Here is a 25610-nt window from a genome sequence, read left to right as displayed (position 1 = left end):
TTTGTTGCTTTTCCCCTGCTGCTTTTAATATTTTTCTTTGTATTTAATTTTTGATAGTTTGATTAATATGTGTTTTGTCATGTTTCTCCTTGTGTTTATCCTGTATGGGACTCTCTGTGCTTCTTGGACTTTGGTGAATATTTCCTTTCCCGTATTAGGGAAGTTTTCCACTATAATCTCTTCAAATATTTTCTCAGACCCTTTCTCTTTCTCTTCTTCTGTGCCTCCTATAATTCGAATATTGGTGTGTTTCATGTTGTCCCAGAGGTCTCTGAGACTGTCCTCATTTCTTTTCAGTCTTTTTTCTTTATTCTGTTCCATGACAGTGATTTCCACCATTCTATCTTCCAGCTCACTTATTTGTCCTTCTGCCTCAGTTATTCTGCTATTGATTCCTTGTAGTGCATTTTTCTTTGGAGTTATTGTGTTGTTTATCACTGATTGTTTGTTCTTTAGTTCTTCTACGTCCTTGTTAAACATTTCTTGTATCTTCTCGATCTGTACCTCCATTCTATTTCCAAGATCTTGAATCATCTTTACTATCATTGCTCTGAATTCTTTTTCAGGTAGATTGCCTATGTCCTCTTCGTTTAGTTCGTCTGGTAGGTTTTTACCTTGCTCCTTCATCTGCAACATATTTCTCTGTTGTCTCATTTTGTCTAACTTACTGTGTTTGTAGTCTCCTTTCTGCAGGCTGCAAATTCGTAGTTCTTCTTGCTTCTGGTGTCTGCCTCCTGGTGTGTGAAATTGGTCCAGGGGCTTGTGTAGGCTTTCTGGTGAGAGGGACTAGTGTCTGCGTTCTGGTGGGTGGAGCTGGGTCTTGTCCCTCTGGTGTACAGGGCTTTGTCAACGGGTGTGTTTTAGGGTGTCTGTGAGCTTAGTAGGGCTTTAGGCAGCCTGTCGGCTGATGGGTGGGGCTGTTTTCCTGTCTTGCTGGTTATTTGGCATGAGGCATCCAACACTGGAGCTTGCAGGCAGTTGGATGGACCTGGGTCCTGGTGCTGAGATGGGGACCTCTGGGAGAACTCTCATCGGTTAATATTCCCTGGGGCTGGGAATTCTCTGGTGGTCCAGCTGCCAGGACTCAGCGCTTCCACTACAGGGGCTCAGGTTTGACCCCCGGCCGGGGAGCCAAGACTCTGCAAGCCGTGCTGTGCAGCCAACGAAAAAAAAAAAAGGAAAAGAAAACAAACAGAGAAAGAGAAACCAAGGCAAACAATAAAAACAAAAACATAAACAAAAAAAACCAAAGAAAATAAAAATGAAGAAGACAACCAAACAAAAAAACCCAAAACCAAAACATACAATAAAATCAAAACTAACAAAAAACAAAAAACCAAAATAAAACAACAAAAAAAGCAAAGAAAGCAAAAAATAAACACACAAAAATGACAACAAAACAAAAACAAATAAAAGGAAAAGAAAACAGATAGACAAAAACCAAGACAAATGATAAAAACAAAACTGAACAAGCAAAAACAAACAAAAAATACAAAGAAAACAAAAAGGAAGAAAACATCCAACCAAACAAAAATACCCCAATACCAAAACAAACAATAAAAACAAAACTGGTTATGTGGGGATCATTTCTTGTCATTTTAGGTGTTCAGGGTCCTCTACTAGTGTTCAGTAGGCGCTCTGTGCAAATTGTTCCACTTGCAGATGTATTCTTTATGTACTTGTGGGGAGAAGTGAATGCCAGGTCTTCCTATTCCGCCATCTTGACTGCTTCCTCTTACAACTGGCGGGCAGCCCCAGGGGCCAATGGGGTTTCAGCTGGTGAGGTCCCTCCCAAGTATGGCAGAGGTGTGGTTGTGGGCAGGGTCAGGAGTTGCACTGCTCTCCCCTTGGGCTCTGATGCATCTCAGTGATGGTGGAGGGAAAAGACGCTGAGCCAGGAGTTCCAGCTCTTCAGGGACCCATACTCCAAGCCTGGCAGCAGGGCTGGGCTGCTTGGCCCTTAATCACTTGGGGAGGGAGGTGGAGGTGCCATGGAGGGAGCTGCCAGGAGTGCAGTGTGCCACCTTGCCCCAAGGAGGGTCCTGGAAGGGTGTCCTGGATGGGGTGGGGGCACCCACTGTGACCGCAGCCCCAGCCAAACAATACTTAAACATCTGAGTTTGGAGCAGAGAAAGGCTTATTGCAGAGCCATGTAAGGAGAAGTTTGGCTCATGCCCCCCAAAACCCAAAAAAAGTCTTTGTTGTTATTCCTTACAGTTTTTAGGGGGAACTGCCAACTTCAATTTTATCAAAAAATCCATTTTTCAATGAATGACCTCAATCCCTACTGAGTTCATAAAAGTGTGATTTTGGCCAGGATATCAAAAGTGTATTCTGTTGGGTAATTTGAAGAGCAATTAAAGTGCTAGTTATATGTTATTCCTCTGATCCAATAGGAGGTTACTTCTGCTAACCTGTGGTCAGCTTTTGAGTGAAGTTGTTATACCCTTGTAACTTATAAATATGTGTTAAGTGATTGAAGTCCTGACCTTTGTATGATACTAGAGATGTACTCTGATCATGTTTTCCAAACAAAGACATGGTAACCAAGGATCTTTTCTGATTTATGAATTTATTCATATGAAACATCTTAGATGGAGATATAAAAAGAAGTACCAATTTATTATACATTTATCAAGTTGTGTGTTTTGAAAAAGAGCCAAATGAAATGTGGATGAGATTGTTCCAGAAATTCTGGACCTTATGTAGGTGTAACCTCATAGGATGGTTGTGGGGATTAAAAGAGATAATATATATGAGAGCTGATGCTGCTTTATAAATATCAGGGATTATATGTTCCTGCCAAGTTGTTCAGTTAATGGGATATGATTTTTCAGTTGACATATATTATAATTTCAGTAATGTGAGTTTTTTTTTTTCCATTTACACTTGCTCTTTAATAGAAAAGGGCTTAAACACATTGATTTTGAGTTTCTGTCATTCTCTTCCTTTGGCCTCTCTTTTTAAGAACATCCAGGGTCTGTAAATAAAATTTAAGTGCATCAGAAGTATTGATACTTAAAGGAGTCCATTCCTAAGTCTTTCAAAAAGAGTATTCTAAAACAATTTGAATCATCATCTCTAAATTACTGATTTTCTAAGTTGGTACCTAGGTAAATTATGGAACAAGAAGATCTACCTCTACACTGATCCCTAGACAGTGTCAATGATTCTTAAGTTCTCTCTCTTCCCATCTCACTGAGCAGTATCTATCCAGGGTGCCTGAACCTAAGCTGCTGCCTTGAGACACAGAGGCTATTTGGACTGACAGAGGAAAGTTGACTTCTGTTTTCTGAACATTTTGTTTTGGAGAACTGTGGTGAATTACAGGGGAGGAGAGAGAACAGGTCTGAAGGCAGTTCTTAACAATTTTGTTTTAAGGACAGTGTTTTATTTTAAAGTTAAGGGGACAAAATGTGGGATAGATCCATTTGAATATTAGGACTATAAAGGGACCCTGAAGACCTTCTGGTCGAGGCTCTTCATTTTACATAAAGTCCTTTTGTGCATGCTGCAGTAGTGGTAACAAATTTGCATTTCTCTAACTCCATTCCCACTCATCTGCTCTTTGGAACTTTTGTCCGCCACCACCAACCTATCCCCACAGTTCTTCTTGTCTACTTGTGCTTTGCAAACTCATCTTCTTAGTTATACAATCTGGCATTGGCCATTTCCCTCCTTTATTACTGCTGAGATCATTGTATTGGGGCTAGAAACAAGCAGGTCTGCCTCTTAAATTTAGATCTGTATTCAGGGAACATGGAATCAGGCTATGTGCCAGTATGGGGCAATGTACTTTTATCTCATTCAGTCATTATTCTAACTCTGTGAATGATGGATATTATTATTTCCATTTTTTTTGGATTAGGAAACAGAGGCACAGAATGTGGTAAGTGACCAAGCTGACACTTAAATCTAGGTCTGTTGGGTTAAGTCTGCACCTCAGGGAATGGGGACCTGTTTTATGTGAGATGTTAAAGACAACAGCAAGTTGTACTTGTCTTTACATCACTGATGTTGACTTAGCTCTTCTAAGCTCTCCTGAGTTCCTTCGTTATTGACAATCTTTCCCTTCTACTGGGTGGTAAGCTGCTTTTTAATCCTACAGGATCTTGCTTTACTGCCTTAAGTACAGTTTTCTGGGTGAATAATTATTTTCAAAATAATTGGAAAATCTATTATCAATGTATGTGAAAAGGGATTTTATTCTTATCTTTAAAGATGTATGGTTGGAAACCATGGTTGAGGGAACTGAATGGTACAGTCTTTGCTGAAGATATAGATGGTTAAGGAAAGTTATTCCTGTAAATTGGCCAGAGAAAGCTGGGTTGTTCTCAATGCAGAGTTTGTGGGAACTCAAATGCTGCCTAGGTTCCCAAATGTCCAAATGGGATCTTGTCCAGGAAAAACAATGTAATGGATCTTGCCCATTACATTGTAGCAATGTAATGGATTTGGGGAGGCAAACAAGAGTCCCTTTTAAGGAACAACTTTGATTTATGTATTTTTCAGACACCCAGTTTAGCAACCCAGAGGAAACCGAACCTTCTAGTCCTGGCCTATGCCTCCTGTTTTCTCTGAAATGTGGCTTCTGTGAATTTTGGGCTGCCACCAGAGGGCAGCAAAGGAATAGATAAATGTTTCCCTCTACCTCTGCTTTCTGGAATGATAGGTAGATAGATAGATAGATAGATAGATAGAAAGAATAGGTAGATGATAGATATTTTAAAATATAAGTAAATATAAATATAGATCTATACTTAACAGATTTATATTTTATATATTTAAAAATATATCTCTATGTATCTATCTACATATATACATATAGGTGCATACACACATGCACGCACACACACAGAGAGAGAGAATCTAATTAAGCCAGGTTTATACGTCATTGCCTTTAAATTCTGAAATGATAGAGTTAAGCTAAAAGTTATTAAAAATAACATTTGTATTAGCCTGTACATGTGAGGATAATTTCAGAGTATAATATGCAGTTAACTGGGGATTTGACAAGCATTTCAAATGAATCTTCAGAAAAAAATATCTTTAAGTAGTGAATATTAAAAGCAAAGTGCAACCTGAAGAAAAATGTCTTTGTGCAAAGAATTATCAGATTGAGAAATTTCAGATATGTTCATTAGTCATAGTGAATCTTTGAAAACATAGATTTAAGCTTTAAGTTTTCAATTGTAGCTAAATCAAGAAGATCTTCACACATTTCCCAAAAGACTAGTTCTCTTCATTTTGAAGTGAGGTCAGGACCTGTTTGAAGTGAATAAGCATGCCCAAGCCTGATGAGATAGTGTGATAAGTGTAGGATACAGCTGTGAGCTGGCGTTTACCCCTCAATGTTCAGAGAGCTGAAACATTCCCCATGAGTCACCCTTTTGATTCTTGTCAACCTAAGAATTATTCTCAAGACTCAGCAAAAGGTGGGAATAACCCTCTCCCTTCCTTTTCCTCTTTCCAGCTGGCACTGAAACAAAAATTACAATACAATGAACAATAGTTGGCATTTATCTAGAGCTTGCTATGTGCCACAGACTGTGCTAAATGTTTGACATTCAACATCTTCAACATCTCATTGAATCCTCATAACTTTTATGAGGTATTTCCTCATTTTACTTAGAGGTAACTGAGGTCTAGAGAGATTAGATTTGTTATGGATATCGAAGTCAAATATCTGTTTTTATTGTATTTTTGGAGGCTTCTGATTTGCTTGAGAGAGAGAGAATGAGAATGAGAGAATGAATATAGAATCAGAGTTTTTTGAGAATTTTAAAAGCCCTCCAAAATCATATAGCCCGTTCCCCTCAATGGCCAATGGTTTTCTCATACCATATACTTTTGCCTTTGCTATTCTCCTTTGGGTGTTCTGAGTCTCAGCCTTGAACATCAGAGTCTGGATAATACAGTTAAGACTGGGGCCACTGTGCTAGCGGGTCAGGTATGTGTACTTTGAAGTAGACTGAGTTCCTCAATCTGGTGATACTGCCTATAGGGATTTTGGGAACCAGGAATCAGTGGAGGAGCATTGAGATTGGGTGAACTTTTTCTTTGCTCTGAGATTTTGGGACTGATGGCTGAGTCACTGCTACTTTTTTGGATTAAGACTTTTTAAAATAACCCTGAAAATGCCTAGGCCACCTCTGTAGGTTTTCCAAATATCCCTACAGGTGAGAATATTATAGAAAGAATGGAAAAATAGCTTTGGAAGCAGATGACTCTGAGGTTGAATCCCAGCTCCGTCCTTTGCTAGCCGAGTAGTCTTCAACAAGCCAGTCTACCTCCCTGAGCCTTGTTTCCTTCATTTTAAAAATGGGGCTAATAATTAGGCTTACCTCAGTTGTTGGGAGGGTTCAACGAGATAAATATATCAAGTACTTTGTACATAGTATTGCCCACCAAATTCTAATGCCTTCCCACCCCTTTATTATATTGACAGGAGATTAACTTTATCTTAGTGGTGACATTCTTCCATAATCCCTGGTATATATTAAGTCTTTGTAGTCAAAGTGGTGTTTTCTAGAAGTCCTTAGATCATTGTTAATTCATGGTTGTTAGATGATGCAGAACTCTTCACTTCTCCAGCCTGAAAGTGTCCTAAATAGGTCTAAAAGGAAAACTCCACTTGAAACCTGTCATTCCACTCTTAGTAGAAAGCATAAATCCATGCCAAGCAGATGGAGGTGTCCTTAGCAGGATCTGACTTCATTCTTTCCTCAGTATCCTCTTCCCAAGGCAACTGGCCAGAGGAATGGACTGACAGAGCATGGATTATAGACATATTAGATATAATCAGTGGGAGTATAAAAGAGTTTCATATAGGAGGTACTGTGTTTTAAGGGGATAGGACACCAGATTGGGGATTAGAATTCTTGGGTTCTAGTCTAAGTTCTACCACCTACTAGCTTTGGACCCTTGGGCAAATCGCTTCCTCTCTTTGGACATCAGTTTTCCCTTAAGTATATTGTATGTGTAAGACTAGATAGGATTCTAGAATGTGTCATGTAGAAGAACCTTAAAGTCTACGTGTTGCAGAGACCAAAGACAGGCCTGGTGACAGCCCTCTTTAAAAAATGTTGGCTCTTAGTAACAACAGACATGACATTTTCAAAGTTCTGTGCATACTCTAAGATAACTTGGTGACACACTTGATGTTTAAAGTGGTCTCTGCCAAATGCTAAGAGCTCATTATTTTTGACCCCATCACCACCTTTGTTTCTAATGAAGTTCAGAGTATAGTTTTTCTAATATAACCAGACCTCAGAAAGTGCAACACAGCCTCAGCCAGAGTGTAAATGGAGACTCAGTGGAAAGCTGATATTCATCGGGGCCAAGTCTTATATCTTTGATTTATAGAAAGGCGAGATGCTTTTTGTACAATCTGATATTTGCAGCCCTGAAGAGGCATCTGGGGAGAATCTGGATAGTTACTCAGTTCTGCCAAAATTTCCAAGAGTTTGGATGACTGTGGATCTCATGGCTTTTGGCAATTGAAAAATGATTGTGTTGTGTTAAATTTCTTCTCTTTTTCACGCCTAAAGACTTGACATAGAAGAAACTGGGAGGGGGTTAATATGTGATCAAACTCAGGCAAGAGTTTCATGAACCCCCTTCCCAGTGAAGGTGATACTTCTCCTGTCTGTGCCTCAAAGCCCAACAAATGTTATCATCCAGCTTTAGTCCTCAGGAACCTTCAGAAGAAGGATTTCCAGGAGTTGGACTCCTGACCACCCCAGACAATAACCAAGGCCCAACGAGTGAAATAGTATCCCTTGGTTATTGAGTTCTCTTAGCCCAGGCCTTTAGAATTCAACTCAGCTAATATCCACTCAGGGCTAACCATGTTCCCAGAAAAAAATATCATTGGTTTGCCCCCAGACTCTGCACTGGCTACCCTCTGTGATTTTTCCTGAAGTCACTATCAAAGACCACAAAATTCTACGTGTTCTTAACCAGTCTACAGAAAGCCAAATCAGTCTGCCCTCTTTCCGGAGTTTTGGAAGGTGGGAAAATAAGTTTGACTTGATACTGTTTCCACCCAAGGAATTATTTTTTAAACTTAAAATGTTTCCTTCTATGTTATATAGTGGAAAGAGTGTTAATCTTGAAGTCAGACAAATCTGAGTTCATACCATAGCCCTGCCACTTATGCCTTCTCCTGCTACTGCTATCACTTCCCCTTTACAATGACTGCATAAGATACAGAGGAGCTAGTTTTGTATCCTGTGCCACCTGGTATTTGGCTCCATCCACCCCTATAAGAAAGCCCCACACATTATGACTGTCCTATTCCTTTAAGATTTATTTCTTCTATCTTCAGAGGGTATATTGTTATTCATTTCTCAGAACATGCTTTTCATGGATACTCAAGAAGTCAAAAGAGAATTAAGTAAAACAGGCAGAGTTTCTTTTATTGGGCCTCTCTTAACACCTTTTCATTTCTAAAAGTTTCCCCCTCATTAAAATTGGGTTGTCAAAATTAAGTCCAGAGATCTTGGGCCCATCATCTATTCTTCTTCCTCTCTTAAGAGAAACTGTAGATATTTTGCCAGGTTTTCATTCCCAAGCCACTAGTTATATCTTAGTTGGTAGTCCTCTTTTCAAAGAATTGATGATACAAATTAAGTTTCATAAATACTAAATTCTTTTCACATACCAGGCAAAGTTCTAGGCACTGGGGATACACTTGTAAATAAAACAAAGGCCTTTATTTCATGGATCTTATATTCTATCGGGGAGGGACAAATGATAAACAAGTCAATATATTTGTCAGGTGGTGATAAGTGCTCTGCAGAAAAAACAAGGTAAGGGATGGATATCTTATAGAAGGTGGTGTTAATATGATAATTAGGAAGAAAACTGAATAAAGTAAGGGTATTAGTCATGGTGGATATCTTGGGGAAGAGCAATTCCAAGAATAGTAAACAATGAGTGCAAAGGTCATGAGGCAGAAGTGTGCTTGGCATGTTGAACAGCAAAGAGGCCAAAGTGGCTAAGGTTGAATGAGCAAGGAGGACATATTTACTCCATTTCTTTTCCCAAAGGGAATAGCAGTAACACATAGGTTAAAAAGAGATCTGATGTGGGGCATTTGGAGGGTCCACAGAACAGAGAGCGAGGTAAGTGGATTCTTCCTACTATAGTAATTGCCAGTATTTCCACATTAAATCTTGGCTCCAAGGTTTACATCTGTAGGCCAGCTTTGGGGAGGATGTTGCAATCCATTTTGACTGTAGGGTTATCCAGGCCATGTTTTAAGTTTAGGACACACAACAGGAAGTATCCCCTCTGTTTTTCTAGTCTTTTCTCATTTAGAGAGACTGTGGTTTTAAGCCTACTGAGCATCTTCTCTGAACACTGCCTATGGGCCCATTGGCAGAACTGTTCTCAAAATTTTCTCAACCAGTGTCTCAGTCTACCCGGAGGAGACAGAGCCTGTAGAGGTGGTACCCTGTTCAGGTGGATTTGGTAGCTCTCATTACAAACCCCCAAAGTTAGTTACCCCTTATCCTTCTTGGGGCCTGGGTAGCTCTTTGAAGATGAGCAGGCTGCAAGGAAGGAGTTTGTCGATGAGAAGCAAATAATTGGTGTAACTAGAGGAGAGAAATAAAATAATTTAATCTGGCAGAGACCTTGAAGAGCTATCACGTCCACAACTTTTGATTTGCATAGCACATAACCACTTCATCCCTTATTGCTTTAATCTCAACCTCCCTCTGTCCCCCAATTCCTTCCCCTTCCATCTCGCCTCTCCCTCCCTCTCTCCCTGCTTCTCTCCAAGGAAATGTGAGTTTAAGTCCTTTTTAGGGTTGCAATAGTTACCATTTATAGAATGCTTAATATGTTCCAGACTAGGCTCTTTACATACATCGTCTCATTCAATCATCACAACAACCCTATGAGGTAGATGGTATTATTATCACTATTTTGCAACTGAGGTTTACAAAATGCAAACTGAGCCTCAAGTTTGAGGTTCATATAGTTTAAGTACTTTGCCCAAGGTTGCATAGGTAGTAAGTGGCAAAGCCTCTACACAGCTGATTCTGACTCAAAGCTAGCTCTTTAATCTCTATATTATACTCTATTTCCCCAATTCCAGTTGGAGAAGAAGCAAGTGAGAAAAGTCTCTATTGTTTAATAGGCCTTGAGGGGCCTGGCAGCCAAGATCCATCCATTCATTCTAAAAAATATCATTGAGCTGCTTCCTCTTGCCTGGTGTCCTAGTAAGGGCCTAGCTTGTAGAGATGAATGAGACAAAAATCTCCAGTGGCAGGAAGCTCATGATACTGGCAGGGAATTTGGAGCAACTAACACTCAGGGTACAGTGTAATAACTACTGTGATGAAGATGTACATCAGATGCTATGGGAGCAAATGGAAGTGGAACATATCTCTGTCATGGGAGTCAGCTAAGGCTTCACACAGTGTTAATGAATGAGTTGAGACCCAAAAGTTAAAAGGGAATGAATTAATTAAGGTACAGGCTAACTTCCTGTAACAAAGAGCACAGCAAATTCAGTGGCTTAAATAAGAGAGAAGTTCATTTTGCTTTCATGTAAAAGTCCAGAGGTGAACAGTCCAAAATCGGTGGAGTAGCTCTGCCGTCCTTACCACTTGGCCTTAATGTTTGGGTCCTACATACCTGTTCCATTGGTCTTCATCAAAGGGAAGGGGAAAAGAGACAATGGAATGCAGACAATTTCTTTATAAAAACATGATCCAGAAGTTTGCATACATCACTTCCACTTATATTATTGTTTAAAACTAAAGTGCATGGCCTTACCTAGCTATAAGGGAAGCTGGGAAATGTAGGTATGGGTATTCAGCTAAAACTCAGTGACTTCTATTATTAAAAGGAAGAAGGGCAAATGGATACTGTAGTATAGGGTGAAGGTAGGAATAAATGGAAGATGAGACTGGAGATTGTAGGCAGTGGCCAGATTATAGAGCACCTTGTGTACTAACAACAGAGTTTGGACTTTGTCCCAACAATATTGTGGGGTCGCTAAAATATTATAAGCAGAGGAGTAAGACAATTATAGTTTGAGTTTAGTTATTGATACTTTGGTAGACAGATTAAAGAAAAGAGTGCCATGAGGCACAGAGAACAGTTAGAAGACCACTGTAGTAATATTAGAGAGACATAATGAGACCCTGAACTGAGGCAGTGGCAGGGAACAGAGAGGACAAATTAGAGAGATATTAAGGAAGTATAATTGATGGAACTTATTGACTTAATGGATATGGGATGTGAGAGAGAGGGAGGATGCTAGGATAATAATGCCCAGATTTCTGGCTTGGACATCAGCATTATTTTAAGAAATAAACAGTTACAAGAAAAGAGTTAAATATGTTTAATTTTAGAAATGTTGAGGTTGAGGTACCTCTGGGATATCCAGATGGCAGTATTGAGTAGGCAATTATATATATTGGTACAGAAACTATTAGAGAAAACTGATAGTGTAAGCCATGAGAGTACATGAAATTGTTGAGAGAGAATGAGTCTAGATTAGTGAGATCATTAGAGGACTGAGAATACAATACTGGGGAAGATCAACATTTAGGAAGAGCCAGTAAAAGAGACTAGGCAGTGTTCAGAGATGTAGAAATATAGTTATTCAGAAAGGTAAACAAGGATAAAGAAGATGTGGTACATATATACAATGGAATATTACTCAGCCACAAAAAGAAATGAAATTGAGTTATTTGTAGCAAAGTGGATGCACCTAGAGACTGTCATACAGAGTGAAGTAAGTCAGAAAGAGAAAAACAAATACCATATGCAAACACATATATATGGAATCTACAAAAAAAAAAAAAGGTTCTGAAGAACCTAGGGGCAGGACAGGAATAAAGACACAGACATAAAGAATGGACTTGAGGACACAGGGAGGGGGAAGGGTAAGCTGGGACGAAGTGAGAGAGTGACATGGACATATACACTACCAAATGTAAAATAGATAGCTAGTGGGAAGCAGCCACATAGTACAGGGAGACCAACTTGTTGCTTTGTGTCCACCTAGAGGGGTGGGATAGGGAGGGTGAGCGGGAGACGCAAGAGGGAGGAGATATGGGGATGTATGTATATGTATAGCTGATTCACTTTGTTATACAGCAGAAACTAACACACCCTTGCAAAGCAATTATACTCCAATAAAGATGTTTAAAAAATAAATAAATAAAAATAAAATCACCCAGTTAGTTCTCCCTTCTCACTTGGGAGAAGGGAGAACTAACTAACACAATTTAACACATCATTTTATTCAGATATGATTTAGACACAGCATGAACATTAGCTCGAAAATTTTATTATTCCTGTATTTTTTCCAAATGACAAGTATTTAAAAATAAAATCACAGTTAGTTCTCCCTTAAAAAAAAAAAGAAAGGTAAACAATAAAGCATTCTTAGATCAGGAATGTCAGCTTGTATCAAGTGCTGCAGCAAAGTAAAAGTAAGGATTGAAAAGTGCCCATAGATTTGGGAATTAGGAGGTTAGTGGTGATTGTTATGAAAACAGTTACAGAAGAGCAGTGTGGACAGAGACCAGGTTGAACAGCAAATGGGATACAAAGAAGTGGAGGCTGGGGGATTGTGGAATAACATCAACAAGATGGCAGTGTAGGAATTTCTAGCATGGCTCCCCTTCCCAAAATAACAATTTGAACAACTATCTGCACACAAAAGTATCTTCACAATAGCTAAGGAATCCAGGTGAGGGATTATAACACCTGGTGAAGCACAGAAATAAGAAAAACAATGAGGAAGAAAGATAGAGTCACCTGTCTTTCACCCCTCTCCCAAGCTCCAGCAGCCCATTGTGGAGAGGTACACTCATGGGAGAGGAGAGTGAAGTGAACATCTGATTTCACTGTTAACCCAGTACTGGCCGGCCCCAGCATCAGACCTACTACTGCAGACTTAGGTGTCTCCCATGGCCCCAGGCGCCCAGTGGGCTCCTGCAAACCCAGGCCCCTAGCCCACCCAGTTATCCACCAGCTTCTGTGGCCCCAGGCAGTTCCCACAGTCTCAGACAGCTTCTGTAGCACCAGGCTCCCAGCAGGTTCCTGCAAACCCAAGCTCCCAAAACACCCAACATCACCCAGCACCTATATCCCCAGGCAGCTCCCAAGGCATGAGGCAAAAAGTGGGCTCCCACAAACCCAGGCTCCTGGCCCACCCCATTGTCAGCCAGCTCTGATGTCACCAGGCTACTGGTGAGTTCCTATGAATGCAGATTCCTGGTCCATTCCAGAATGGGTCAGCCCCCATAGACCTAGCCTCTAGACCAGCTCACATAGACCAAGGCTCCCAGCCTAACTCAATGCCAGGATTGCCCCTATGTCTCAGGGTCCAGGCAGGCTCCTGTCGACCCAGGCTTCTGGCCCACCTCAGTGCCAGGCAAGCACCTGTGGCCTCAGCTTATAGGCTGGCTCCCAGAGAACCAGACTCCTGGCCTGAACTAGCAACAGGCTGACCTCCATAGACTTACTCTCCAGGCTGGCCCTTGAGACCCCAGATTATAGGCCACCTTCCATGGCGCTAGGCTCCAGGTTTGCCCAAAGGGCAGGCCAGCCCCCATCGCCCTAGGTTTTAGTCCAGTCCCTATGAAATCAGCCTCCTGGCCCATCTGGCACCAGAATAGTCCCCGTGGACCCAGATGGTAGGCCCACCCCAGTGATCCCCTGAGCCTGGTCAGCCCCCATGGACCCAGATCCAGATTCATCCACATGAACCCAGATCACAGGCCCATCACTGCAGACTCAAGTGTCAGGCCTACCTCAGTGAATCCAAGCCCCACATCCATACCCTTGGATCCAAACACCAGGCCTGCCTGCCTGCTGACCAAGGCGCCAGACCTGCCTGCCCAAGAACTCAAGCAGTAAGTCTCCTGCTGGACACCGCCATATGGCCCACCCAGAATCTCAGGATGAGAATGTGGAGAAAAGGGAACCCTAGTACATTGTTGGTGGGAATGTAAACTGGTGCAGCCAACATAGAAGGCAGTATGGATGTTTCTTAAAAAAACTAAAAATAGGACTACCATATGATCCAGCAATTCTACTCCTGGGTATATATCTGAAGAAAATGAAAACATTAATTTGAAAAGATACATACACCCCAATGTTCTTCACAGCATTATTTACAATAACCAAGATATGGAAGCAACCTAAGTGTCCATCAATAGATGAATGAATAAAGTGGCCGTATATATATATATATATACACACAATGGACTATTAGCCATAAAAAAGACTGAAAATTTGCCATTTGCAACAACATGGATAGATTTAGAGGGTATTATGCTAAGTGAAATAAGTCAGACAAAGACAAATGGTGTATGTTATCACTTATATGTGGAATCTAAAAAATAAAACAATTGAATAAAATATAACAAAACAGAAACACTCACAGATATAGAGAACAAACTAATGGTTATCAGTGGGGTGAGGGAAACGGGGAGGAGCAATATAGGGGTAGGTGATTAAGAGGCATGTATGTATACTATATATAAAATAAATAAGCTACAAGGATATATTGTATAACACACAGAATATAGCCAATATTTTATAATAACTTTAAATGGAGTATAATATGTAAAAATATTGAATCACTATGTTGTATACCCGAAAATAATATAATATTGTAAATCAATTATACTTTCATTAAAAAAAAGAAATTCAATGGACTATAAGAAAATAAAGACAAACAAGTAAATGAAATTAGGAAAGCAATGCATGAACAAAATGAGAAGTTCAACAAATGAACAGAAACCATTAAAAAAAAAAAAAACCCAGATATCCTAGAGTTCAAAAAACAATGACTGGACTGAAGAATTCAATAGAGAGCTTCAATATCACACTCTACCAAATAGAAGAAAGAATTAGTGAATTAGAAGAGTCATTTGAGATCATCCATTCAGAGGAGCAAAAAGAAAAGAGAATGAAAAAGAGTGGAGAGAGTCTATGTGAATTATGAGGTCCATTAAAAGAAAAAAATTATGCATTATTGGAGTCCCAGAAGTCCGAGAAGGAGAAGAATGGGAGAAAGCTTATTTAAAGAAATAATGGCTGAGAACTTCTTAAATCTAGGGATACACTTATGAAGCTAACTATCCCAAAATGTCAACCCAAAACAGTCTTCTCCAAGACACATTATGATGAAACAGTCTAAAATCAAAGACAGAGAATTTTAAAAGCAGCCAGAGGGAAAAAAACCGTCACATATGAAGGAACCATTATAAGGCTATCAGCAGATTCCTCAGCAGACACCTTGCAGGTCAGGAGAGAGTTGGATGATATATGCAAAATGCTGAAAGAAAAAAAAACCTTCCAACCATGAATATTTTACCCGGTAAAGTCATCTTTCAGAAATGAAGGAGAGATAAAGACTTTACCAAACAAACAAAAGCTGAGGGAGTTTATCAACACTAGACCTGCCTTTCAAGAATACTGAAAGGAGTTCTTCAAGCTGAAATGAAAGGACACTAATTAGTAATGCAAAAATATATAAAAATATAAAACCTACTGGTAGAGGTAAGTATATAGTGAAATTCAGAATACTCTAATACTGCAATATGGTGGTGTGTTAATTATGTAACTCTAATATAAACTCATTCTTCTCAAATGCACATGGAACTTTCTCTAGGATAGATAATAAGTTAGGTCATAAAATAAATGTAAGCAAATGTAAGAAGATTGAAATCATACCAAGTATTTTTCTGATCACAATGGTATGAAACTAGAAATCAATTACAGGAAGAAAACTGGAAAATTTACAAATATGTGGGAAACAACACACTTCTGAACAACCAATGGGTCAAGCAAGAAATCAAAAGGGAGGTCAAAAATATCTTGAAAGACATGACAATAGAAAAACAACCAATCAAAACTTATGGGATGCAGGAAAGGCAGTCCTAAGAGGGGAATTTTACAGTGATAAACACTTACATTAGACAAAAGAAAGATCACAAATGAACGTTCTAATTTAACACCTCAAGAAACTGGAAAAAGAACAAACTCAGCCCAACGTTTGCAGAAGGAAGGACATACAAAAGATCAGAGCAGAAATAAGTGAAATAGAGACCAGATAAACAATAGAAAGATAAATGAAACTAAGGTGAGTTTTTTTTAAAGATAAATAAAACTGAAAACCTTTAGCTGGACTAAGAAATAAAGAGAGAAGATGCAAGTGTATAAAATCAGAAATGAAAAGGGATACACGACAGAAATACAAAGGATAATAAGAGACTACTATGAATAATCATATGTCAACAAATTGGAAAACCTAGAAAAATGGATAAATTCCTAGAAATATACAAGCTACCAAGACTGAATCATGAAGAAATAGAAAATCTGAGCAGACTAATAGTGAGTGAGGAGATTGAATCAGTATTCAGAAGTCTGCCAAAAAAGAAAAGCTAAGGTCCAGATTGTTTCATTGGTGAATTCTACCAAACATTAAAAGAAGAATTAATGCCAATTATTCTCAATTCAAAAAATTTGAAAGGAAAGGAACACTCCCAAACTCATTTTATGAGGCCAACATTACCCTGATGCCAAAGCCAGATAAGGACTCTACAAAAAAAAAAGGAGGAGGAGGGGGAAAGAAAGAAAACTATAAGCCATAGGCCAATATACCTGATGAATATAGAAGCATAAATTCTCCACAAAATACTAGCATACTTAATTGAACAGCACTTTAAAAGAGTCATAGACCATAATCAAGTGGAATTTACCCCTGGGATGCAAGGATGGTTCAACATATGCAAATCAAAAACTGTGATACACCACATTAATAGAATGGAAAATTAAAATCTCAATATATGCAGAAAATGCATTTGCCAAAATTCAGCATCCTTTCATGATAAACACTCTCAGCAAATTGGGTATGGAAAGAATAAACTTCAACATTACCAAGACCATACAGGAAAAGCCCACAGCTAACATCATACTCGATGGCCAAAGGTGGACAGCTGTCCTTCTAAGATCAAGAACAAGATAAGGATGCTCATTGTGACCACTCCTATTCAACACAGAACTGGAATCCTAGCCAGAGCAATTGAGCAAGAAACAGAAATAAAATACATCAAAATTAGAAAGGGCTATGAATTTCTGATAATTCTTTATTGGATGCAAGACATTGTTAATTTTACCTTCTTGTATGATGGCCATTTTTTATTGCTATAAATAATGTTCTTGAGCTTGTTTCTGGGGTGCAAGTAAGTTGCCCAAGAACAGCTTGATGCTTTCAAGTATTTCCCTTAGGCTTTTTTAGGCAGAAAATGAATAGGATTTAGTCTAGGGTTAATTTTTCTTCATTAATGAGGCAAAATTTGTCTGTGTACTGTACTCAGTGCCCTATGAATTATTTAATAATCCACTGTGGCTGGTGAGAACAGGAATTCTTCCAGCCACTGTGTGATCTTAGGTAATTGCTTCCTCTAATTCTTTCATGTGGTTCTTGCCTCACACATAAGTATTGATTAGTAGGCAGCTAAATTCGTTTTTTTTTTTTTAACATCTTTATTGGAGTATAATTGCCTTACAATGGTGTGTTAGTTTCTGCTTTAGAACAAAGTGAATCAGCTATACATATACATATATCCCCATATCTCCTCCCTCTTGTGTCTCCCTCCCACCCTCCCTATCCCACCCCTCTAGGTGGTCACAAAGCACCGAGCTGATCTCCCTGTCCTATGCAGCTGCTTCCCACTAGCTATCTATTTTACATTTGGTGGTGTATATAGGTCCATGCCACTCTCTCACTTTCTCCCAGCTTACCCTTCCCCCTCCACATGTCCTCAAATCCATTCTCTACGTCTGAATCTTTATTCCTGTCCTGCCCCTAGGTTCTTCAGAACCGTTTTTTTTTTTTTAGATTCCATATATATGTGTTAGCATATGGTATTTGTTTTTATCTTTCTGACTTCACTCTGTATGACAGACTCTAGGTCCATCCACCTCACTACAAATAACTCAATTTCAATTCTTTTTATGGATGAGTACTATTCCATTGTATATATGTGCCACATCTTCTTTATCCATTCATCTGTCAATGGACACTTCGGTTGCTTCCATGTCCTGGCTATTGTAAATAGAGCTGCAATGAACATTGTGGTACATGACTCTTTTTGAATTATGGTTTTCTCAGGGTATATGCCCAGTAGTGGGATTGCTGGGTCATATTATAGTTCTATTTTAAGTTTTTTAAGGAACCTCCATACTGTTCTCCATAGTGGCTGTATCAATGTACATTCCCACCAACAGTGCAGGAGGGTTCCCTTTTCTCCACACCCTCTCCAGCATTTATTGTTTATACATATTTTGATGATGGCCATTCTGACTGGTGTGAGGTGATACCTCATTGTAGTTTTGATTTGCATTTCTCTAATGATTAGTGATGTTGAGCATCCTTTCATGCGTTTGTTGGCAATCTGTATATCTTCTTTGGAGAAATGTCTATTTAGGTCTTCTGCCCATTTTTGGATTGGGTTGTTTGTTTTTTTGATATTGAGCTCCATGAGCTGCTTGTAAATTTTGGAGATTAATCCTTTGTCAATTTCTTCATTTGCAAATATTTTCTCCCATTCTGAGGGTTGTCTTTTCATCTTGTTTATGGTTTCCTTTGCTGTGCAAAAGCTTTTAAGTTTCATTAGGTCCCATTTGTTTATTTTTGTTTTTATTTCCATTTCTCTAGGAGGTGAGTCAAAAAGGATTTTGCTGTGATTTATGTCATAGAGTGTTCTGCCTATATTTTCCTCTAAGAGTTTTAGAGTGTCTGGCCTTACGTTTAGGTGTTTAGTCCATTTTGAGTTTATTTTTGTGTATGTTGTTAGGGAGTGTTCTAATTTCATTCTTTTACATGTAGCTGTCCAGTTTTCCCAGCACCACTTACTGAAGAGGCTGTCTTTTCTCCATTGTATATTCTTGCCTCCTTTATCAAAAATAAGGTGACCATATGTGCGTGGGTTTATCTCTGGGCTTTCTCTCCTGTTCCATGGATCTATATTTCTGTTTTTGTGCCAGTACTATATTGTCTTGATTACTGTAGCTTTGTAGTGTAGTCTGAAGTCCGGGAGCCTGATTCCTCCAGCTTCGTTTTTCTTTCTCAAGATTGCTTTGGCTATTGTGTTTCCATACAAATTGTGAATTTTTTTATTCTAGTTCTGTAAAAAATGCCATTGGTAGTTTGATAGGGATTGCATTGAATCTCTAGATTGCTTTGGGTAGTAGAGTTATTTTCACAATGTTGATTCTTCCAGTCCAAGAACATGGTATATCTCTCCATCTGTTTGTATCATCTTTAATTTCTTTCATCAATGTCTTATAGTTTTCTGCATACAGGTCTTTTGTCTCCTTAGGTAGGTTTATTCCTAGGTATTTTATTCTTTTTGTTGCAGTGGTAAATGGGAATGTTTCCTTAATTTCTCTTTCAGATTTTTCATCATTAGTGTATAGGAATGCAAGAGATTTCTGTGCATTAATTTTGTATGCTGCTACTTTACCAAATTCATTGATTAGCTCTAGTAGTTTCTGGTAGCATCTTTAGGATCCTCTATGTATAGTATCATGTCATCTGCAAATAGTGACGGCTTTACGTCTTCTTTTCCGATTTGGATTCCTTTTATTTCTTTTTCTTCTCTGATTGCTTTGGCTAAAACTTCCAAAACTATGTTGAATAATAGTGGTGAGAGTGGGCAACCTTGTCTTGTTCCTGATCTTAGAGGAAATGGTTTCAGTTTTTCACCATTGAGAATGATGTTTGCTGTGTGTTTGTCATATATGGCCTTTATTATGTTGAGGTAAGTTCCCTCTATGCCTACTTTCTGGAGGGTTTTTATCATAAATGGGTGTTGAATTTTGTTGAAAGATTTTTCTGCATCTTTTGAGATGATCATATGGTTTTTCTTCTTCAATTTGCTAATATGGTTTATCACATTGATTGATTTTACACAGCTAAATTCTTAAAAAGGACCCCTGCAAATCTTCAGAGCTCTCTGTGCAGCTATCTTCTTTCTGGTACCCTGCCCTGAAAACTCTCTCTTCCTTGCCCTCCTCATACCTGCAACACAGTGTCTTCAGCTAATGGAGACTGCTGGGCTGCTCTGGGTTCTTCTTCCTGTATTATGGCCCAAAGAATCTTTCCAGGCTATAACATGGGACCGTCATGGGGCTCACCTCACCTCATTTATTTTTCCTGTCTCTCATGGATCACTGTCCTTAACTGCCAGATTTCAAATGCCTTCAGAATCATTGTTACATTTTTTCTAGTTTTTTAATTGTTTCATGTTGAAGATGTAAATCTAATTTCTTTTGCCGTATTTTGGCTTGAAGTGAAAGTAGCTGTTATGGTCTTTTCAGAGGATAATTTGGCCTTTTATACCAGAATTTTAAATGTGTTTGTTTTTTGGCCCAGCAATTCTAGTCACTCTTCTAGTTGCTGGAGTTACAGCAGTGAACATGATGATATACTTCAGTATAGTATACAATCGAGTGGAGAGACAGACAACAAAAAACTGAATAAGTATTGAATACAATATACTATGTTAGAAAGTGATAAGAAAAAATGTTAAATAGGGACGGGGGATAGGAAGCACTTGGTAGAGGGAAGCATGTCAAAGTTCTGATACATTTGCCTGGAAGGACTCACTGAGAGGGGTATATTTGATCGTTAATCCTACTGGAATCAAGAGAGCAAGCTATATGGATATCTGGAGAAAGAGCACTTCAGGTAGAAAAACACTCAGTGCAAAGTCCCTGGTGTGTTTGATGAATAGCAAGGAATATTTGTAATAGCTACTATAGTGCCTAAGCAGATGCTCACAAAATGGTAGCTATTTAGAATATTATTACTAATGGTGGTGGAACCAGAAATATGACCTAAAAGTATATGACCTCAAAGCTCATCTGCTTGCTACTATGTCATATTCTCTTTTCCGTATACCGTGAGACACTGAGACATATACTGCCTTATGATTCTTCTTACCTTGTTCTCTATCATTGTGCAGCTTTTACACAGGCTTGTCTTGTGTTCCCATTCATGTAAGTTTTGTGACTGTGCAATCTATGTTGACTCTTGCCTGATAGAATGTTGGGCTGTGACATTTCTCTTTGCACTAATCATTGGGGTTGATTTCATTATTGCAGTGGACACTGGTCCCTTTCCTCCATCACCACATATGTGTGTCTTCCCAAAATATTTTCACTCTGCCCAAAAGGTCATTCTCCCCAGGGACAGGAAGATCTTAAGTACATATGAGACATTATATACAAATTCTAATCACAGCTCCTCCCTCACTTATCCAGCACTTTTTACATCTTCCAAGGCACTTTGTTTTTGCCCTGTCTTTTTTGAATAAGTAATGCATACATGGTATGAAAATCTTAAAGATCAAAGTGATATAGGGGTGAAAAATAAGTTTCCTCCATCCTTCCCTTAGCCACTCATTAGTCCTGTCTTGGGGCAAACAATGTAACCAGGTTTTTTTGGGGGGGGGTATCTTTTCAGAAATATTGAATGCATGTGGGTGTTTTTAATCATTCTTCACACCCCACCCCTACCCATACAATGTACCTTGACTACCCTTTTCACTTGATTCTCACTCACCACACCCTGTGATAGGTGGTGTTCCCTGCAATTTACAGATGAGGAAGCTAAGGCTCAGAGATGTGAGATGACCTTTTTATGGGTTTTGTTGGCGGGAGTAGTGACTTTTTTTACAGTTTCCCAGGCAGTAAGTGGAAAATCCAGGACTGATGTTGCAGGTTTTTTAAAATAATGATCTAATTGGTTTTATTCAATGATCCATGTATTGGGCAGCATCCCATCTAATAAATAGAAGGCTGCTCTCCTGATGTTGCAGTTTTTGTCTGCATTCTTTCCTCCACACTGAGAAGTACCAGGTCCTGCACCTCAAACATGATAGGAGATCTCTAAACACTTCCTGGTAGCTAGAGTGATTAAGAAAATCCCCACAATTCCTTTAGTCATATTAGAATTGCTATGGCAGACTTTAGGTGTAATGCTGATGGGCATCAACTGGTAGTTAGCATTAGGGATACAAAAAGTTGATCTTTCTAATTGTTTTCTGGAAATATTCCCCCTCTACAGATTTATTCAGGTCCACCTGAGGAAAGTACTGCACCCCCAGTGCCTCCACCTCGAGTGACAGCAAGAAGGCACAAACCAATCACAATTTCGAAGCGCTTGCTGAGGGAAAGGACAGTTTTCTATACTTCTTCCCTGGATGAAAGTGAAGGTCAGTACTAAAGTTTACCCTTAGCTTCTTAATAGTGATTGGAGACAAAGAGGATATTGAAAGGCAGACGTGGAGGCATAACCATCTTTTCTGAAAAGGTAAACTTTTTCTGGGTCCTGGGCCAGGCAAGCCAAGGTTTGTAAAATTTGTGCCCAGAGAGTGAATTATTCTTTTGGCAGTGGATAGGACAGAGATGAACCTGTAAAATCAGCTACCATTTTCCCTTAGCAGACCAGTGAAGGATACAAGGTGTTCTTAGATCTGTACCTCAGTACATTGAGATGGGTGAGCAATGTGTTTTCTGAATGTTCTGAGATTTTAAATACAAATTCAGCTAACATAGAGAACTGATGGCTGAATAGGAGTTTCTAGTGCTTGTCTCTTCACAGTAATATGAATTCAAACAACCATCCATGCATGAAAATCCCTTCATGAAAGCTATGGAATCCAGATGAGAGGTCAGAGCACCTGGGTTGAGTACAGAAATAAGAAAAGGTACATTGCAGATGCTAGAAAGGACATTTTCATATTACCCACATCACCCTTCCCCCAAGCTCACACAATGTAGTTCAGGGAGAAATCCCCTCCACGTGGAGGAAGGAGAGTGAGATGAGCACCCAACTTTACCTTGGACCCCAGCAACAGGCCCACCCCAGTAAACCCCAGCACCAACCCATCCCCCATTTTTCCAGACTCCAGGCCAGCCTCCACCAACCCAAGCTCCAGACCTGCCCCAGCACTAGGCCATTCTCTGCAGCCCCAGGCTCCAGGCCTGCCCCTGAAGACCCAGAATCCAGGCCCATTACATGCCAAGCTGGCCCCTGTGGCTCTAGTCTCCAAGATGTAACCACAACTCAGCATCCAGTCCAGCCTTCTGTGGATCCCACCTCCAGGTCTGCCTCAGTGCCAGGCTAGCCCCCTGGACCCAGGCTTCAAGCTCTCCCCTGTAGATCCAGGATGAAAGCTTGCCCATCCACTGACCCAGGCACCAGACCACCCTACCCAAGGACTCCAGCAGCAAGCCCGCTTCTGGAGCATGCCAGGTGGCCTAACCAGAATCTCTGGTTGTGCTGCCTGATCAAAGGCTTTCCTTGCCAAAGCCAGGAAGATGTGCCTGCTTCTTCAAATAGGTAAACACCCACTCAAGGCCACAAGGATCAGGAATAATCAGGAAAGCTTAACACCACCAAAGGAACAAAATAAAGCACAATGAACTGATCCTAATGAAATGGAGATCTATGAACTGTCTGAAAAGGAATTCCAAATAATCATCTTAAAGAAGCTCAGTGAGCTACAAGAGAACTCAGACAACTAAACAAAATCAGGAAAATAATACATGAGAAGTTCAAGAAAGTTATAGAAATCATAAAAAAAAGAGAACCAAAAAGAAATTCTGGAGCTGAAGAACACAATGACTGCATAGAAAAATTCAGTAGAGAGCTTCAACATCAAACTCGAACAAGCAGAAGAAAGAATCAGTGCAGGCAAAGACAGGTCACTTAAAATTATCCAGTCAGAGGAACAAAAAGAAAAAAGATTGTAAAAGTGAAGAAAACCTAAGAGACCTATGGGACACCGTATACAAACCAATATACACATATGGGAGTCTCAGAAGGAGCACAGAAAGAGAAAGGGGCACAAAGCTTATTTAAAGAAATAATGACAGAAAAATTCCTAAATCTGGAGAAGGAAATGAACATCTGGATCCATGAAGCCCAAAGAAACCCAAATAAGTTAAACATAAAGAGATTTTAACCAAGACACATTGTTATAAAATTCTCAAAATTCCAAGACAAAGAGAATTTTGAATGCAGCAAGAAAAAAGCAAATCATCAAATAAAAGGAAACCCCCATAATACTGTGAGCAGATTTCCCAGCAGAAACCTTGCAGGCCAGGAGAGAATGGGTTGATATATTCAAAATACTGAAAGGAAAAAAACTGCCAACCAGGAATACTCTACTGGACAAAGCAGTCCTTCAGAAATGAAGGAGAGATAAAACGAAGGAGTTGACTACCGTTAGACTTGGTTTAAAAGAAATGTTAAAAGATATCATACTAAGTGAAGTAAGCCAGACAGTGAAAGACAAATATCATATGAAATCGCTTATATGTGGCATCTAACAAAAAAAGATACAAATGAATCTATATACAAAACTGAAATAGACCCACAGACATAGAAAATAAACTTATGGTTACCAAAGGGGAAAGTGGGGGAGGGATAAATTAGGAGGTTGGAATTAACACATATACACTACTATATATAAAATAGATAGCCAATAAGGACCTACTGTATAACACAGGGAAATATACTCAATATTTTTAATAACCTATAAGGGAAAAGAATCTGAAAAAGAGTATATGTATATATATATATATATATATATATATATATATATATATATATAAAACTGAATCACTGTACTGTATATATAACTGAATCACTGTGCTGTACTCCTAAAAATAACAGGACATTGTAAATCAACTGTACTTCAATTAAATAAATAAGTAAGACATGCTAAAAGAGGGTATTCAAGTTGAAATAAATGGACAGTAACAACATGAAAACATATGAAAGTATAAAACAAATTGGTAAACATAATATAGCCCAATTCAGAATATTCTAATACTGTAATAGTGATGTGTAAACCACTTGTAATTCTAGTATGAAAGTGAAAATACAAAAGTATTAAAAATAACTATAGCTACAATAATTTGTTAATGGATACACAATCTAAAAAGTTATAAATTATGACATCAATAACATAAAATGTAGGTGTAGTAGTCGTTAAAATGTAGAGTTATTGTATGTAGTCAATGTTACTTTGCTAGCTTTAAACAGACTGCTATAACTATGTTTTAGGTAAACTTCATAATAAAAGACCCCAAATAGACAAAGCAATCTTGAGAAAGAAGAACAAAGTTGAAGGCTTTATGATTTCAAAATACACTACAAAGCAATAGTAACCAAAAGAGTATAGTACTGGCATAAAAACAGACATATAGACAAATGAAACAGAATAATGAGCCCAGAAAAAGTACACACATTTATGATCAATTGACCTTTGATAAAGGTGTCAAGAATACACAGTGGGAAAGTATAGTCCTTTCACTACATGGTGTTGGGAAAAATGGATATCCACATGCAGAGAAATTGGATCCTTATCTCACACAATGTACAAAGATCAACTCAAAATGGGTTAAAGACATACATGTAAGACCTATAGCTGTAAAACTACAAGAAGAAAATGTGGGGGGAAAGCTACTTGGCATTGTCTGGTCTGGGCAGTGATTTTTTTGGATATGACCCCAAAAGTATAGGCAACAAAAGCAGAACGGACAAA

The 25610-nt window shown here is 39.0% G+C and overlaps 1 protein-coding gene across 5 annotated transcripts in view; it reads left to right on the top strand.

Moving 5' to 3' along the window:
• The window catches only part of OPHN1 (oligophrenin 1), a 601618-nt gene that overhangs the window by 539065 nt on the left and 36943 nt on the right, over positions 1–25610 (top strand). For all 5 annotated transcript variants that reach the window (XM_061178511.1, XM_061178510.1, XM_061178507.1 and 2 more), the window contains one exon: positions 22121–22268. In XM_061178511.1, coding sequence (XP_061034494.1) covers positions 22121–22268 — 148 coding nt within the window. The remainder of the gene's footprint in view (positions 1–22120; positions 22269–25610) is intronic.

The sequence above is a fragment of the Eubalaena glacialis genome, chromosome X (assembly GCF_028564815.1).
Source record: "Eubalaena glacialis isolate mEubGla1 chromosome X, mEubGla1.1.hap2.+ XY, whole genome shotgun sequence".
Classification (NCBI taxonomy): domain Eukaryota; kingdom Metazoa; phylum Chordata; class Mammalia; order Artiodactyla; family Balaenidae; genus Eubalaena; species Eubalaena glacialis.
The sequence above is the reverse complement of the archived record's forward strand: the minus strand, read 5'-3'. Positions and strand labels throughout refer to the sequence as shown.